The sequence below is a fragment of the Chelon labrosus genome (assembly GCF_963514085.1).
Source record: "Chelon labrosus genome assembly, chromosome: 12".
NCBI lineage: Eukaryota > Metazoa > Chordata > Actinopteri > Mugiliformes > Mugilidae > Chelon > Chelon labrosus.
This window is the reverse complement of record NC_140345.1, coordinates 13,641,097-13,657,610: the sequence shown is the minus strand read 5'-3', so window position 1 is coordinate 13,657,610 and position 16,514 is coordinate 13,641,097. Positions and strand designations below refer to the sequence as shown.

At 41.7% G+C, this 16,514-nt stretch overlaps 1 protein-coding gene across 1 annotated transcript in view; it reads left to right on the top strand.

The window, feature by feature from the left end:
- Positions 1-810: 810 nt before the first annotated feature.
- Positions 811-16,514, top strand: part of LOC311497579 (sialoadhesin-like) — a gene marked incomplete at its 3' end in the record, with an annotated part of 28,577 nt that continues 12,873 nt past the window's right edge. The window contains exons 1-16 of the mRNA XM_084557890.1: positions 811-1,138; positions 1,325-1,687; positions 2,512-2,805; positions 3,584-3,838; positions 3,926-4,287; positions 5,264-5,537; positions 6,311-6,565; positions 7,870-8,130; positions 9,077-9,331; positions 9,419-9,679; positions 10,428-10,682; positions 10,770-11,030; positions 11,806-12,060; positions 13,365-13,625; positions 14,571-14,825; positions 16,124-16,384. Of these exons, the coding sequence (XP_084414016.1) occupies positions 1,090-1,138; positions 1,325-1,687; positions 2,512-2,805; positions 3,584-3,838; positions 3,926-4,287; positions 5,264-5,537; positions 6,311-6,565; positions 7,870-8,130; positions 9,077-9,331; positions 9,419-9,679; positions 10,428-10,682; positions 10,770-11,030; positions 11,806-12,060; positions 13,365-13,625; positions 14,571-14,825; positions 16,124-16,384 (4,177 nt within the window). The 5' untranslated portion in view covers positions 811-1,089. The remainder of the gene's footprint in view (positions 1,139-1,324; positions 1,688-2,511; positions 2,806-3,583; positions 3,839-3,925; positions 4,288-5,263; positions 5,538-6,310; positions 6,566-7,869; positions 8,131-9,076; positions 9,332-9,418; positions 9,680-10,427; positions 10,683-10,769; positions 11,031-11,805; positions 12,061-13,364; positions 13,626-14,570; positions 14,826-16,123; positions 16,385-16,514) is intronic.

Sequence of the window (16,514 nt, the reverse complement as noted above, 5' to 3'; positions counted from 1 at the left end):
GCTCAGAAATCAAGAGCATGAGCAGACTCCATACAAGAACCCTGACCATGTGACTTTTTAAATGAGCAAAAGAATATATGGTCACTGTATTGTATCTTAGCACATTGTTGTCAAGGTGTTTTAAATCCCACTGAGGTGTAAATACATTTTACAAATGTGTAATCAACCTTGTTGGACAGATAGATGGATTGCAGTGCTACTGTGTGTTACTGTTTCAGTTTTTCTGTCTCTCTTCAGTTAGCTGACATTGTCACAAGTAACTCCTGACTCAATGAGGGATAGTACTGCCGTATCATAACAAAACATTGGTGAAATGAACGAGTTTCACAGCAGATAATGCGTTATTTAAAGGCTGCGGGTGCCCCAGTCACTCCCACTATATGGATATACGCAGATCTAATTATCTTACGAACGACTACAAACGACACCAAAGTTATATGGGTGAGTAAACGATGGTATTTTATGCCAGAAATAAGGTCCAGGTTGTAAAAAACGGTAGTTCCCCCTTAATGGCCCATTAGAATTAAACTCAATGGGGCATGAGGCATTTTAAACTGATTTGCTGGGATGGTGATGATATGCTCAATGACCCTTATGTTTATTGTGTAGTTCATTCATTCATTCATCTTCTGTACCCGCTTATTCCTGTGAAGGGTCGAGGGGTCTGCTGGAGCCTATCCCAGCTGTCATCGGGCGAGAGGCGGGGTACACCCTGACCGTCTCGCTGTGAGGCATCAGTGCTAACCTTATTTTGTAGTTAATATGGAAAAATATTACTGCAAATAATTAATGCAAAAAAATTAATTCCTGCATGTGTTTCTAAAGAATGGAGAGAGTATAGCACACACTGTGAATTAAAAACATTTGGACATGGTAAAGAATACCAAAATACATTCTGATAAATGATTATTAATAGGATACACCTCCCCCACTACAGGGTTGAAGAGATAAAAGTTTTGTGCGGTCACAGTGGTTAGATTAAAAGTGGAACAGAAACCTGACTAGTCTTCTCTCACCAGGGAAATGACAGCAGAATGCGACTATTTGTCATTTTATTTTCAGGTCTGACCCTGACACAAGAGAGTGGAGATGGAAGCTCTAACACGGTCTCTGTTTTCTGTGTGCCTTTGCATTCAAGGTATGGTACCTCCTGTATGGTGAATATTCAGCTGTAATCAAACGAACAGTAGAATTAAACAGTCAGTTATTTGTCTTTTTCCTGTGCCTCTTTTGTTTGCAATTTAATATTCAGGTGAATTTGTACTTTACTACATTCATTCATTGACTCCATGCTTATTCTATTTCACTGTTCAATGTGTTACAGTTACTCAAACCGATGGCTCATCTTGGACAGCTAAGGTGCCGTCCTCAGTTAAAGGTCTCCTTGGGTCATGTGTGATCATCCCCTGCTCATTTGATTACCCACAGCCAAATAAACAAGTCTCTGGTTACACTGTGATTTGGTACAACAACGAGAACAGTCCTATCTATCACCCAGTCAAGAAAGATATCTTGGAGAATTATCGGGATCGGACAACGCTGCTGGGAGATGTCAGTCACAAGAACTGTTCTCTGAAGATTGATGACATTCGGTCCAGTGACCAAGGGCCTTTTCATTTCAGAGTTGAAATAAAAGACTACGACAAATTTTCCTTCCAACAAAACAAAGTTTCCATCTCAATAATTGGTAAGTGAAATGAACAGCCTCCAGTAAAACTATATAGTGACAGTAATTCCTATATTTCTGTCTTGAATTCCAGTATTGTTATCATGACATTTATTTGTTTAATTGTAGTTTATCAGTCTGAACTCCTCTAACTAGTTACATTTCTTACTTTCTTACTTCAGAAAAAGGAACTAATGGGCAATAGTAACACATCTTTTCATCCGTGGTATCCTACAGTGTTTGATTCTCTGGATTATTTCAGATGTCATTGTTTGGCAAATTAAATTTGTAACAGCACAACCTAAACATCAAAAACAACAAGGTTTCAAACTGCCCTGGTAACAATTGTTATTTAGTTGTTGTTGTTTTTTTTTTTACCTAGTTCCTCATTCATGCTACTATAATGCATTCATATCCTCTTTCTTTAAATAACTTTGATTGCAAAAGAGTTTTTTCCCTTACACAGATGTTCAATACTGAAAAAAGTAAGGGTTCCTATTTGTCCTAGGCATGAAAGTCTTTGACTTAACGTGCATATAGGGCCTGAAATACTTTTTGTAGAAACATATAGCAAGTTACAGTGTCGTTCTAAGGTCAAGTTCCTGTTCTAACAGTCTTATATTTTTAACACAATCTTTATTTTGAGGAAAATAATACAGGAAATATCTTTTCCCTATAAAGGGTGCTTGTAGTCCATATGTGTGGACTAAAGCTGTTTAATATCAAATCAATGCCAGAATTCAAAGTTTCATAAAAAACAATCCAGTAGACAAGTGTTCTCTATTAATTACGATAAAACTTCAGGTCTTTGCCAACAGCTATTGTGATCTTTCTTGTTAACACAGATGAATCACAATCCATCAACTTGTCTATGGATGAGGAGATAAGGGAGGGTCAGAATGTGTCTCCATCCTGCTCTGTGTTTTACTCCTGCCCAACATCTCCTCCTGTTTTCAACTGGAGTCACTCTGGAGAGCAGCGTTTTCACTCACAAGAGCTCAGTGACGGCCAGTGGAAAGCGACATCTACTCTGACATTTCGTCCGACCCACGCTGACCACAACAAGACTTTAGAATGCAGCGTTCAAATGCACAATGGAAAGCCGCTGCAGACACAATCCAAGGTCCTTCAAGTAAAGTGTAAGTAGTGATGATGAAAACAGATGCTTCTGACACTGTGACCTTCAAGGTTTCAAACAGAGAATAAAAAGCATATGAAGAAATATAAATACATTTAAAGACAAGTGAAAATTGTCACTTGTCTTTGATATCACTTTTCTGTGTACAGCAGCTAAAGGTCTAATAACTTTAGACAATGAAAGTCACCAGCTAATTGTTGATGTGCAGCCTCCTCCTCTATGTTACTGCAGGATGTTATGTGAAGTTGTTAATGGACTACTGGTGAGAGGATTTGGATCGTTCCTCTGCTAGCATTAGGGGATGCCTTTTCAGATGAGCGTGCGTAGCAGTTGTACTTTTGTTGTATTTCAGGACTGACTTACATAGTCTGCACGTCATGGTTTCATCTTTAGTGAAGTATTTCCACACGCTTGATGAACCGCTGCCAGTTTGCTTCAAGGATCCACTGGGCTCCTCGGCCTTCTCTGATGCGTCCCTGTTGTTATTGTCACGTGACTTCCTGTTTAAAGTGTCATGGCACATCAGTAAAGTCAACTAGTTGGTACAACCTCCAGGACAGACTCAACTAAACAGGCTTTAATACAAACTGCAGACAGCTAATGCAGTTTTTTTCATACCATAAATCAGACATGGATGTGATGCTTCTTAGATCTGCACTGTATTTAATCAAAAGAGTATTTCGGTTATAACAAATAAATAAACAGGGGGACTTGCAGCTAATGGCCTTCATTAATCCTCCATTATCGACTACTATATACATCTATACGTTTCTATGCAGATGCCCCAGCGAATGTGAAGGTTGAGTACAAATCAGATGTGGAGGAGGGACAAACTGTCCACCTGAAATGCTCCAGTGATGCTAACCCTCCTGTCAGAAGCTACGAGTGGCACAATGAAACCGGTGCTCCAGTGCACAAGGGATCGATCTACATCCTTCCAAATGTCTCTAGACACAGAAAAGGGCCGCTGTACTGCACTGCAGTTAATGAAGTAGGACGAGTCAATTCAAGCTCTGTGCAGCTCAATGTGCTATGTAAGTAAACAACTACAGAACCGTGGTGATGAAGAAGACTTTTTTATTTAAACACATATAATAAATGTACATTTCTTGCTCCTGCAGATGCCCCTGAGATTAAGAATGCCTCGTCGTGCTCCTCAGAGGGGGACATGGTAAAGTGTGTGTGCAGGGCTGAGTCCAATCCTCCCAGTATGATCCATTTTGTGATTCCCAACAAAGTTCACCTGAGCACCAAAGTAGAGCAGCATGGCTCGCTTACTATCGGGACTCTACAAGTCAACATGGGGTCCTCCATGTATGTGCACTGTCTGGCAAACAACACGCAGGGCAGTGCCAACGTCACGCTCTCCCTGCCTGTTAAAAGTAAGAAATACTTTGAATGCAGCATATGTACACTACCAGTCAAAAGTTTGGACACACTCACTCATTTAATGTTTTTTCTTTATTTTCATGACTATTTACGTTGTAGATTCTCACTGAATACATCAAAACTATGAATCAACACACGGAATTATGTAGTAAACAAAAAAAGTGTGAAACAACTCTAATATGATTCATAGGTGTCAGGCCAGGTCATCTGGCGCAGCACTCCATCACTCTCTTTCTTGGTCAAATAGCCCTTACACAGCCTGGAGGTGTGTTTGGGATCATTGTGCTGCTGACAAAATAAATGATGGTCCAACTAAATACAAACTGGATGGGATAACATGTCGCTGCACGTCACAGTAGAATGAGTTTCATCTTTAGTGAAGTATTTCCACACGCTTGAAGAACCAATGCTAGTTTGCCTCTGCCTTCTCTGAGGTGTGTCCCCGTTGTTATTGTTTACTTCCTGCTTAAAGTGTCATGGCACATCAGTAAAGTGGACTAGTCGGTACAACGCCCAGCACAGACTAAACTATACAGGCTTTAATACAAACTGCAGACAGGTAATGCAGTTTTTTTCATACCAGAAATCAGACATGGATATGATGTTTGTTAGATCTGCAGTGTATTTAACCAAAAGAGTATTTCAGTTATAACATATAAATAAACAGGGGGACTTGCAGCTAATGGCCTTCATTAATCCTCTATTATCGACTACTATATACATCTATATGTTTCTATGCAGATGCCCCAGCGAATGTGAAGGTTGAGTACAAATCAGATGTGAAGGAGGGACAAACTGTCCACCTGAAATGCTCCAGTGATGCTAACCCTCCTGTCAGAAGCTACGAGTGGCACAATGAAACCGGTGCTCAAGTGCACAAGGGATCGATCTACATCCTTCCAAATATCTCTAGACACAGAAAAGGGTCGCTGTACTGCACTGCAGTTAATGAAGTAGGACGAGTCAATTCAAGCTCTGTGCAGCTCAATGTGCTATGTAAGTAAACAACTACAGAACCGTGGTGATGAAGAAGACTTTTTTATTTAAACACACATAATAAATGTACATTTCTTGCTTCTGCAGATGCCCCTGAGATTAAGAATGCCTCGTCGTGCTCCTCAGAGGGGGACATGGTAAAGTGTGTGTGCAGGGCTGAGTCCAATCCTCCCAGTATGATCCATTTTGTGCTTCCCAACAAAGTTCACCTGAGCACCAAAGTAGAGCAGCATGGCTCTCTTACTATCGGGACTCTACAAGTCAACATGGGGTCCTCCATGTATGTGCACTGTCTGGCAAACAACACGCAGGGCAGTGCCAACGTCACGCTCTCCCTGCCTGTTAAAAGTAAGAACTACTTTGAATGCAGCATATGTACACTGCCAGTCAAAAGTTTGGACACACCCACTCATTTAATGTTTTTCTTTATTTTCATGATTATTCACATTGTAGATTTTCACTGAATACATTAAAACTATGAATCATCACATGGAATTATGTAGTAAACAAAAAAAGTGTGAAACAACTCTAAATATGATTCATATTTTATATTCTTTAAAATAGCCACCCTTTGCTTTGATAACTGCTTTGCACACTCTTGGTATTCTCTCGATGAGCTTAATGAGGTAGTCACCTGAAATGCTTTTCCAACAGTCTTGAAGGAGTCCCCAGATGTTGGCTCTTTTGCCTTAACTCTGCCATCTCGATTGGGTTTAGGTCAGGTGTCAGGCCAGGTCATCTGGCGCAGCACTCCATCACTCTCTTTCTTGGTCAAATAGCCCTTACACAGCCTGGAGGTGTGTTTGGGATCATTGTCCTGTTGAAAAAATAAATGATGATCCAACTAAACACAAACCGGATGGGATAGCATGTCGCTGCACGTCACAGTAGAATGAGTTTCACCTTTAGTGAAGTATTTCCACACGCTTGATGAACCAATGCTAGTTTGCTTCAGTGACCCATTGGGCTCCTCTGCCTTCTCTGAGGCGTCCCTGTTGTTATTGTTGACTTCCTGCTTAAAGTGTCATGGCACATCAGTAAAATGGACTAGTCGGTACAACGCCCAGCACAGACTCAACTATACTATCGACTAGTATATACATCTATATGTTTCTATGCAGATGTCCCAGCGAATGTGAAGGTTGAGTACAAATCAGATGTGAAGGAGGGACAAACTGTCCACCTGAATTGCTCCAGTGATGCTAACCCTCCTGTCAGAAGCTACGAGTGGCACAATGAAACCGGTGCTCAAGTGCACAAGGGATCGATCTACATCCTTCCAAATGTCTCTAGACACAGAAAAGGGCCGCTGTACTGCACTGCAGTTAATGAAGTAGGACGAGTCAATTCAAGCTCTGTGCAGCTCAATGTGCTATGTAAGTAAACAACTACAGAACCGTGGTGATGAAGAAGACTTTTTTATTTAAACTAGGGATGGCTCGATACAACTTTTTCATGTCCGATACCGATACCGATACTGCAACTTGGAGTATCTGCCGATACCGATATCAATCTGATACCTTCTTTTCTCCTCTGTTAAGTTGTTTATAATACATATAGTTTGTATAGATGTACTTTGCTTAATATGGACATCTAAAAACACCATGGTCAAACTGTGCAACAAATTTTCTGCTCCCCTAAGGGAAGAAATAAAATAGCCCACGATGTGCCTCAAGCCATAAGCTCTTTATTTAAACTTCAAATCAGTGCAAACTGCAAACTTGAATGTTTCTTCTTTCACATGTAACCTCTGGGGTTGAACTGTATGTAAAACACCCATATCAAACTAGATATAGAATGGACTTCGTTCCAATGTTCCATTGAAGACTATAGGAGAGGGGTGCCCACACTTTTTTGGCTTGCAAGCTGCTTTTACAATGACCAAGTCAAAGTGATTTACCTATCCTAAGTCATATTAATTGGTGCTATAGTGTTAAAAGCTCTATCCATCTTTGTTTTTATTTTTATCAAGAAAAACTGGTGCACTGCACCTTTAGAAAACTAGCGCTGTCAGTAGTCTTGAGTTGTTGTGGTGGAAGTTGTGCGTGGCTGTGGGTGTGTGCCGCTGAACTGAGGGCATGTTGCAAATATATAGTAAAATAAATAAAGATGAACGTTTATCTTGCTGTTTGTTTTGGAGGTGCAACAGATAATTGTTAAGCCAGACTTACATCTAAAACATTTATTTATTTTTTTTTCAACGGCACGCGATCTACCTGCACCGGTCGTTCGCGATCGACGTAATGGGCACCCCTGCTATAGGACATATAGCTGCTTTAAGTGAATGCTAACTTTAAATAACTGTCACAGTGCGTCCAGTGCTGCTGCCACCCCTTGAGACACTCGCGTTGCACAAGTTGCATTCGGCTGCTTTACATTTCTCTTCCTTGCATGCAAACTAACTCCAAACAGCTGACATGAAAAGAGCGCTAGGCTAATTCACTGTCACGAAGTTCTGTTTACACACGTTTGCAGCAGCTGCTCTCTGTTTACGGCATGTCGCGCAAAGTCAAGTTGAGCATTTGGGCTTAGGTATCGGATCGGACGGGCTATAGTTATTTTTTTCGATGTTCGATCCTGAAATTTTGACCGGTATCGGGCCGATACCGATCCTAAGTATCGGATCGAGCCATCCCTAATTTAAACACATATAATAAATGTACATTTCTTGCTCCTGCAGATGCCCCTGAGATTAAGAATGCCTCGTCGTGCTCCTCAGAGGGGGACATGGTAAAGTGTGTGTGCATGGCTGAGTCCAATCCTCCCAGTATGATCCATTTTGTGATTCCCAACAAAGTTCACCTGAGCACCAAAGTAGAGCAGCATGGCTCTCTTACTATCGGGACTCTACAAGTCAACATGGGGTCCTCCATGTATGTGCACTGTCTGGCAAACAACACACAGGGCAGTGCCAGCGTCACGCTCTCCCTGCCTGTTAAAAGTAAGAAATACTTTGAATGCAGCATATGTACACTACCAGTCAAAAGTTTGGAAACACCCACTCATTTAATGTTTTTTCTTTATTTTCATGATTATTTACGTTGTAGATTCTCACTGAATACATCAAAACTATGAATCATCAAACATGGAATTATGCAGTAAACAAAAAAAGTGTGAAACAACTCTAAATATGATTCATATTTTAGATTCTTTAAAATACCCACCCTTTGCTTTGATTACTGCTTTGCACAGTCTTGGTATTCTCTCGATGAGCTTCATGAGGTAGTCACCTGAAATGCTTTTCCAACAGTCTTGAAGGAGTCCCCAGATGTTGGCTCTTTTGCCTTAACTCTGCCATCTCGATTGGGTTTAAGTCAGGTGTCAGGCCAGGTCATCTGGCGCAGCACTCCATCACTCTCTTTCTTGGTCAAATAGCCCTTACACAGCCTGGAGGTGTGTTTGGGATCATTGTCCTGTTGAAAAAATAAATGATGGTCCAACTAAACACAAACCGGATGGGATAGCATGTCGCTGCACGTCACAGTAGAATGAGTTTCACCTTTAGTGAAGTATTTCCACACGCTTGATGAACCAATGCTAGTTTGCTTCAATCACCCATTGGGCTCCTCTGCCTTCTCTGAGGTGTCCCTGTTGTTATTGTTCACTTCCTGCTTAAAGCGTCATAGCACATCAGTGAAGTCGACTAGTCGGTACAACGGCCAGCACAGACTCGACTATACAGGCTTTAATACAAACTGCAGACAGCTAATGCAGTTTTTTTCATACCGTAAGTCAGACATGGATGTGATGCTTCTTAGATCTGCAGTGTATTTAACCAAAAGAGTATTTCGGTTATAACAAATAAATAAACAGGGGGACTTGCAGCTAATGGCCTTCATTAATCCTCCATTATCGACTACTATATACATCTATACGTTTCTATGCAGATGCCCCAGCGAATGTGAAGGTTGAGTACAAATCAGATGTGGAGGAGGGACAAACTGTCCACCTGAAATGCTCCAGTGATGCTAACCCTCCTGTCAGAAGCTACGAGTGGCACAATGAAACCGGTGCTCCAGTGCACAAGGGATCGATCTACATCCTTCCAAATGTCTCTAGACACAGAAAAGGGCCGCTGTACTGCACTGCAGTTAATGAAGTAGGACGAGTCAATTCAAGCTCTGTGCAGCTCAATGTGCTATGTAAGTAAACAACTACAGAACCGTGGTGATGAAGAAGACTTTTTTATTTAAACACATATAATAAATGTACATTTCTTGCTCCTGCAGATGCCCCTGAGATTAAGAATGCCTCGTCGTGCTCCTCAGAGGGGGACATGGTAAAGTGTGTGTGCAGGGCTGAGTCCAATCCTCCCAGTATGATCCATTTTGTGCTTCCCAACAAAGTTCACCTGAGCACCAAAGTAGAGCAGCATGGCTCGCTTACTATCGGGACTCTACAAGTCAACATGGGGTCCTCCATGTATGTGCACTGTCTGGCAAACAACACGCAGGGCAGTGCCAACGTCACGCTCTCCCTGCCTGTTAAAAGTAAGAAATACTTTGAATGCAGCATATGTACACTACCAGTCAAAAGTTTGGACACACTCACTCATTTAATGTTTTTTCTTTATTTTCATGACTATTTACGTTGTAGATTCTCACTGAATACATCAAAACTATGAATCAACACACGGAATTATGTAGTAAACAAAAAAAGTGTGAAACAACTCTAATATGATTCATAGGTGTCAGGCCAGGTCATCTGGCGCAGCACTCCATCACTCTCTTTCTTGGTCAAATAGCCCTTACACAGCCTGGAGGTGTGTTTGGGATCATTGTGCTGCTGACAAAATAAATGATGGTCCAACTAAATACAAACTGGATGGGATAACATGTCGCTGCACGTCACAGTAGAATGAGTTTCATCTTTAGTGAAGTATTTCCACACGCTTGAAGAACCAATGCTAGTTTGCCTCTGCCTTCTCTGAGGTGTGTCCCCGTTGTTATTGTTTACTTCCTGCTTAAAGTGTCATGGCACATCAGTAAAGTGGACTAGTCGGTACAACGCCCAGCACAGACTAAACTATACAGGCTTTAATACAAACTGCAGACAGGTAATGCAGTTTTTTTCATACCAGAAATCAGACATGGATGTGATGTTTGTTAGATCTGCAGTGTATTTAACCAAAAGAGTATTTCAGTTATAACATATAAATAAACAGGGGGACTTGCAGCTAATGGCCTTCATTAATCCTCTATTATCGACTACTATATACATCTATATGTTTCTATGCAGACGCCCCAGCGAATGTGAAGGTTGAGTACAAATCAGATGTGAAGGAGGGACAAACTGTCCACCTGAAATGCTCCAGTGATGCTAACCCTCCTGTCAAAAGCTACGAGTGGCACAATGAAACCGGTGCTCAAGTGCACAAGGGATCGATCTACATCCTTCCAAATATCTCTAGACACAGAAAAGGGTCGCTGTACTGCACTGCAGTTAATGAAGTAGGACGAGTCAATTCAAGCTCTGTGCAGCTCAATGTGCTATGTAAGTAAACAACTACAGAACCGTGGTGATGAAGAAGACTTTTTTATTTAAACACACATAATAAATGTACATTTCTTGCTTCTGCAGATGCCCCTGAGATTAAGAATGCCTCGTCGTGCTCCTCAGAGGGGGACATGGTAAAGTGTGTGTGCAGGGCTGAGTCCAATCCTCCCAGTATGATCAATTTTGTGCTTCCCAACAAAGTTCACCTGAGCACCAAAGTAGAGCAGCATGGCTCTCTTACTATCGGGACTCTACAAGTCAACATGGGGTCCTCCATGTATGTGCACTGTCTGGCAAACAACACGCAGGGCAGTGCCAACGTCACGCTCTCCCTGCCTGTTAAAAGTAAGAACTACTTTGAATGCAGCATATGTACACTGCCAGTCAAAAGTTTGGACACACCCACTCATTTAATGTTTTTCTTTATTTTCATGATTATTCACATTGTAGATTTTCACTGAATACATTAAAACTATGAATCATCACACATGGAATTATGTAGTAAACAAAAAAAGTGTGAAACAACTCTAAATATGATTCATATTTTATATTCTTTAAAATAGCCACCCTTTGCTTTGATAACTGCTTTGCACACTCTTGGTATTCTCTCGATGAGCTTAATGAGGTAGTCACCTGAAATGCTTTTCCAACAGTCTTGAAGGAGTCCCCAGATGTTGGCTCTTTTGCCTTAACTCTGCCATCTCGATTGGGTTTAGGTCAGGTGTCAGGCCAGGTCATCTGGCGCAGCACTCCATCACTCTCTTTCTTGGTCAAATAGCCCTTACACAGCCTGGAGGTGTGTTTGGGATCATTGTCCTGTTGAAAAAATAAATGATGATCCAACTAAACACAAACCGGATGGGATAGCATGTCGCTGCACGTCACAGTAGAATGAGTTTCACCTTTAGTGAAGTATTTCCACACGCTTGATGAACCAATGCTAGTTTGCTTCAGTGACCCATTGGGCTCCTCTGCCTTCTCTGAGGCGTCCCTGTTGTTATTGTTGACTTCCTGCTTAAAGTGTCATGGCACATCAGTAAAATGGACTAGTCGGTACAACGCCCAGCACAGACTCAACTATACTATCGACTAGTATATACATCTATATGTTTCTATGCAGATGCCCCAGCGAATGTGAAGGTTGAGTACAAATCAGATGTGAAGGAGGGACAAACTGTCCACCTGAATTGCTCCAGTGATGCTAACCCTCCTGTCAGAAGCTACGAGTGGCACAATGAAACCGGTGCTCAAGTGCACAAGGGATCGATCTACATCCTTCCAAATGTCTCTAGACACAGAAAAGGGCCGCTGTACTGCACTGCAGTTAATGAAGTAGGACGAGTCAATTCAAGCTCTGTGCAGCTCAATGTGCTATGTAAGTAAACAACTACAGAACCGTGGTGATGAAGAAGACTTTTTTATTTAAACTAGGGATGGCTCGATACAACTTTTTCATGTCCGATACCGATACCGATACTGCAACTTGGAGTATCTGCCGATACCGATACCAATCCGATACCTTCTTTTCTCCTCTGTTAAGTTGTTTATAATACATATAGTTTGTATAGATGTACTTTGCTTAATATGGACATCTAAAAACACCATGGTCAAACTGTGCAACAAATATTCTGCTCCTCTAAGGGAGGAAATAAAATAGCCCACGATGTGCCTCACTCCATAAGCTCTTTATTTAAACTTCAAATCAGTGCAAACTGCAAACTTGAATGTTTCTTCTTTCACATGTAACCTCTGGGGTTGAACTGTATGTAAAACACCCATATCAAACTAGATATAGAATGGACTCAGTTCCAATGTTCCATTGAAGACTAGGACAGGGGTGCCCACACTTTTTTGGCTTGCAAGCTGCTTTTACAATGACCAAGTCAAAGTGATCTACCTATCCTAAGTCATATTGATTGGTGCTATAGTGTTAAAAGCTCTATCCATCTTTGTTTTTATTTTTATCAAGAAAAACTGGTGCACTGCACCTTTAGAAAAATAGCGCTGTCGGTAGTCTTGAGTTGTTGTGGTGGAAGTTGTGCGCGGCTGTGGATGTGTGCCGCTGCCGCTGAACTGAGGGCATGTTGCAAATATATAGTAAAATAAATAAAGATGAACGTTTGTCTTGCTGTTTGCTTTGGAGGTGCAACAGATAATTGTTAAGCCAGACTAACGTCTAAAAGATTTTTATTATTTTCAATGGCACGCGATCTACCCGCAAAGGTCGATCAAGATCGACGTAATGGGCAACCCTGCTATAGGACATATAGCTGCTTTGAGTGACTGCTAACTTTAAATAACTGTCACAGTGCGTCCAGTGCTGCTGCCACCCCTTGAGACACTCGCGTTGCACAAGTTGCATTCGGCTGCTTTACATTTCTCTTCCTTGCGTGCAAACTAACTCCACACAGCTGACATGAAAAGAGCGCTAGGCTAATTCACTGTCACGACGTTCTGTTTACACACGCTTGCAGCAGCTGCTCTCTGTTTACGGCATGTCGCGCAAAGTCAAGTTGAGCATTTGGGCTTAGGTATCGGATCGGACGGGCTATAGTTATTTTTTTCGATGTTCGATCCTGAAATTTTGACCGGTATCGGGCCAATACCGATCCTAAGTATCGGATCGAGCCATCCCTAATTTAAACACATATAATAAATGTACATTTCTTGCTCCTGCAGATGCCCCTGAGATTAAGAATGCCTCGTCGTGCTCCTCAGAGGGGGACATGGTAAAGTGTGTGTGCATGGCTGAGTCCAATCCTCCCAGTATGATCCATTTTGTGCTTCCCAACAAAGTTCACCTGAGCACCAAAGTAGAGCAGCATGGCTCTCTTACTATCGGGACTCTACAAGTCAACATGGGGTCCTCCATGTATGTGCACTGTCTGGCAAACAACACGCAGGGCAGTGCCAGCGTCACGCTCTCCCTGCCTGTTAAAAGTAAGAAATACTTTGAATGCAGCATATGTACACTACCAGTCAAAAGTTTGGACACACCCACTCATTTAATGTTTTTCTTTATTTTCATGATTATTCACATTGTAGATTTTCACTGAATACATTAAAACTATGAATCAACACACATGGAATTATGTAGTAAACAAAAAAAGTGTGAAACAACTCTAAATATGATTCATATTTTATATTCTTTAAAATAGCCACCCTTTGCTTTGATAACTGCTTTGCACACTCTTGGTATTCTCTCGATAAGCTTAATGAGGTAGTCACCTGAAATGCTTTTCCAACAGTCTTGAAGGAGTCCCCAGATGTTGGCTCTTTTTCCTTAACTCTGCCATCTCGATTGGGTTTAAGTCAGGTGTCAGGCCAGGTCATCTGGCGCAGCACTCCATCACTCTCTTTCTTGGTCAAATAGCCCTTACACAGCCTGGAGGTGTGTTTGGGATCATTGTCCTGTTGAAAAAATAAATGATGATCCAACTAAACACAAACCGGATGGGATAGCATGTCGCTGCACGTCACAGTAGAATGAGTTTCACCTTTAGTGAAGTATTTCCACACGCTTGATGAACCAATGCTAGTTTGCTTCAGTGACCCACTGGGCTCCTCTGCCTTCTCTGAGGTGTCCCTGTTGTTATTGTTGACTTCCTGCTTAAAGTGTCATGGCACATCAGTAAAATGGACTAGTCGGTACAACGGCCAGCACAGACTCGACTATACAGGCTTTAATACAAACTGCAGACAGCTAATGCAGTTTTTTTCATACCGTAAGTCAGACATGGATGTGATGCTTCTTAGATCTGCAGTGTATTTAACCAAAAGAGTATTTCAGTTATAACAAATAAATAAACAGGGGGACTTGCAGCTAATGGCCTTCATTAATCCTCCATTATCGACGACTATATACATCTATACGTTTCTATGCAGATGCCCCAGCGAATGTGAAGGTTGAGTACAAATCAGATGTGGAGGAGGGACAAACTGTCCACCTGAAATGCTCCAGTGATGCTAACCCTCCTGTCAGAAGCTACGAGTGGCACAATGAAACCGGTGCTCCAGTGCACAAGGGATCGATCTACATCCTTCCAAATGTCTCTAGACACAGAAAAGGGTCGCTGTACTGCACTGCAGTTAATGAAGTAGGACGAGTCAATTCAAGCTCTGTGCAGCTCAATGTGCTATGTAAGTAAACAACTACAGAACCGTGGTGATGAAGAAGACTTTTTTATTTAAACTAGGGATGGCTCGATACAACTTTTTCATGTCCGATACCGATACTGCAACTTGGAGTATCTGCCGATACCGATACCAATCCGATACCTTCTTTTCTCCTCTGTTAAGTTGTTTATAATACATATAGTTTGTATAGATGTACTTTGCTTAATATGGACATCTAAAAACACCATGGTCAAACTGTGCAACAAATATTCTGCTCCTCTAAGGGAGGAAATAAAATAGCCCACGATGTGCCTCACTCCATAAGCTCTTTATTTAAACTTCAAATCAGTGCAAACTGCAAACTTGAATGTTTCTTCTTTCACATGTAACCTCTGGGGTTGAACTGTATGTAAAACACCCATATCAAACTAGATATAGAATGGACTCAGTTCCAATGTTCCATTGAAGACTAGGACAGGGGTGCCCACACTTTTTTGGCTTGCAAGCTGCTTTTACAATGACCAAGTCAAAGTGATCTACCTATCCTAAGTCATATTGATTGGTGCTATAGTGTTAAAAGCTCTATCCATCTTTGTTTTTATTTTTATCAAGAAAAACTGGTGCACTGCACCTTTAGAAAAATAGCGCTGTCGGTAGTCTTGAGTTGTTGTGGTGGAAGTTGTGCGCGGCTGTGGATGTGTGCCGCTGCCGCTGAACTGAGGGCATGTTGCAAATATATAGTAAAATAAATAAAGATGAACGTTTGTCTTGCTGTTTGCTTTGGAGGTGCAACAGATAATTGTTAAGCCAGACTAACGTCTAAAAGATTTTTATTATTTTCAATGGCACGCGATCTACCCGCAAAGGTCGATCAAGATCGACGTAATGGGCAACCCTGCTATAGGACATATAGCTGCTTTGAGTGACTGCTAACTTTAAATAACTGTCACAGTGCGTCCAGTGCTGCTGCCACCCCTTGAGACACTCGCGTTGCACAAGTTGCATTCGGCTGCTTTACATTTCTCTTCCTTGCGTGCAAACTAACTCCACACAGCTGACATGAAAAGAGCGCTAGGCTAATTCACTGTCACGACGTTCTGTTTACACACGCTTGCAGCAGCTGCTCTCTGTTTACGGCATGTCGCGCAAAGTCAAGTTGAGCATTTGGGCTTAGGTATCGGATCGGACGGGCTATAGTTATTTTTTTCGATGTTCGATCCTGAAATTTTGACCGGTATCGGGCCAATACCGATCCTAAGTATCAGATCGAGCCATCCCTAATTTAAACACATATAATAAATGTACATTTCTTGCTCCTGCAGATGCCCCTGAGATTAAGAATGCCTCGTCGTGCTCCTCAGAGGGGGACATGGTAAAGTGTGTGTGCAGGGCTGAGTCCAATCCTCCCAGTATGATCCATTTTGTGCTTCCCAACAAAGTTCACCTGAGCACCAAAGTAGAGCAGCATGGCTCTCTTACTATCGGGACTCTACAAGTCAACATGGGGTCCTCCATGTATGTGCACTGTCTGGCAAACAACACGCAGGGCAGTGCCAACGTCACGCTCTCCCTGCCTGTTAAAAGTAAGAAATACTTTGAATGCAGCATATGTACACTACCAGTCAAAAGTTTGGACACACCCACTCATTTAATGTTTTTTCTTTATTTTCATGATTATTTACGTTGTAGATTCTCACTGAATACATCAAAACT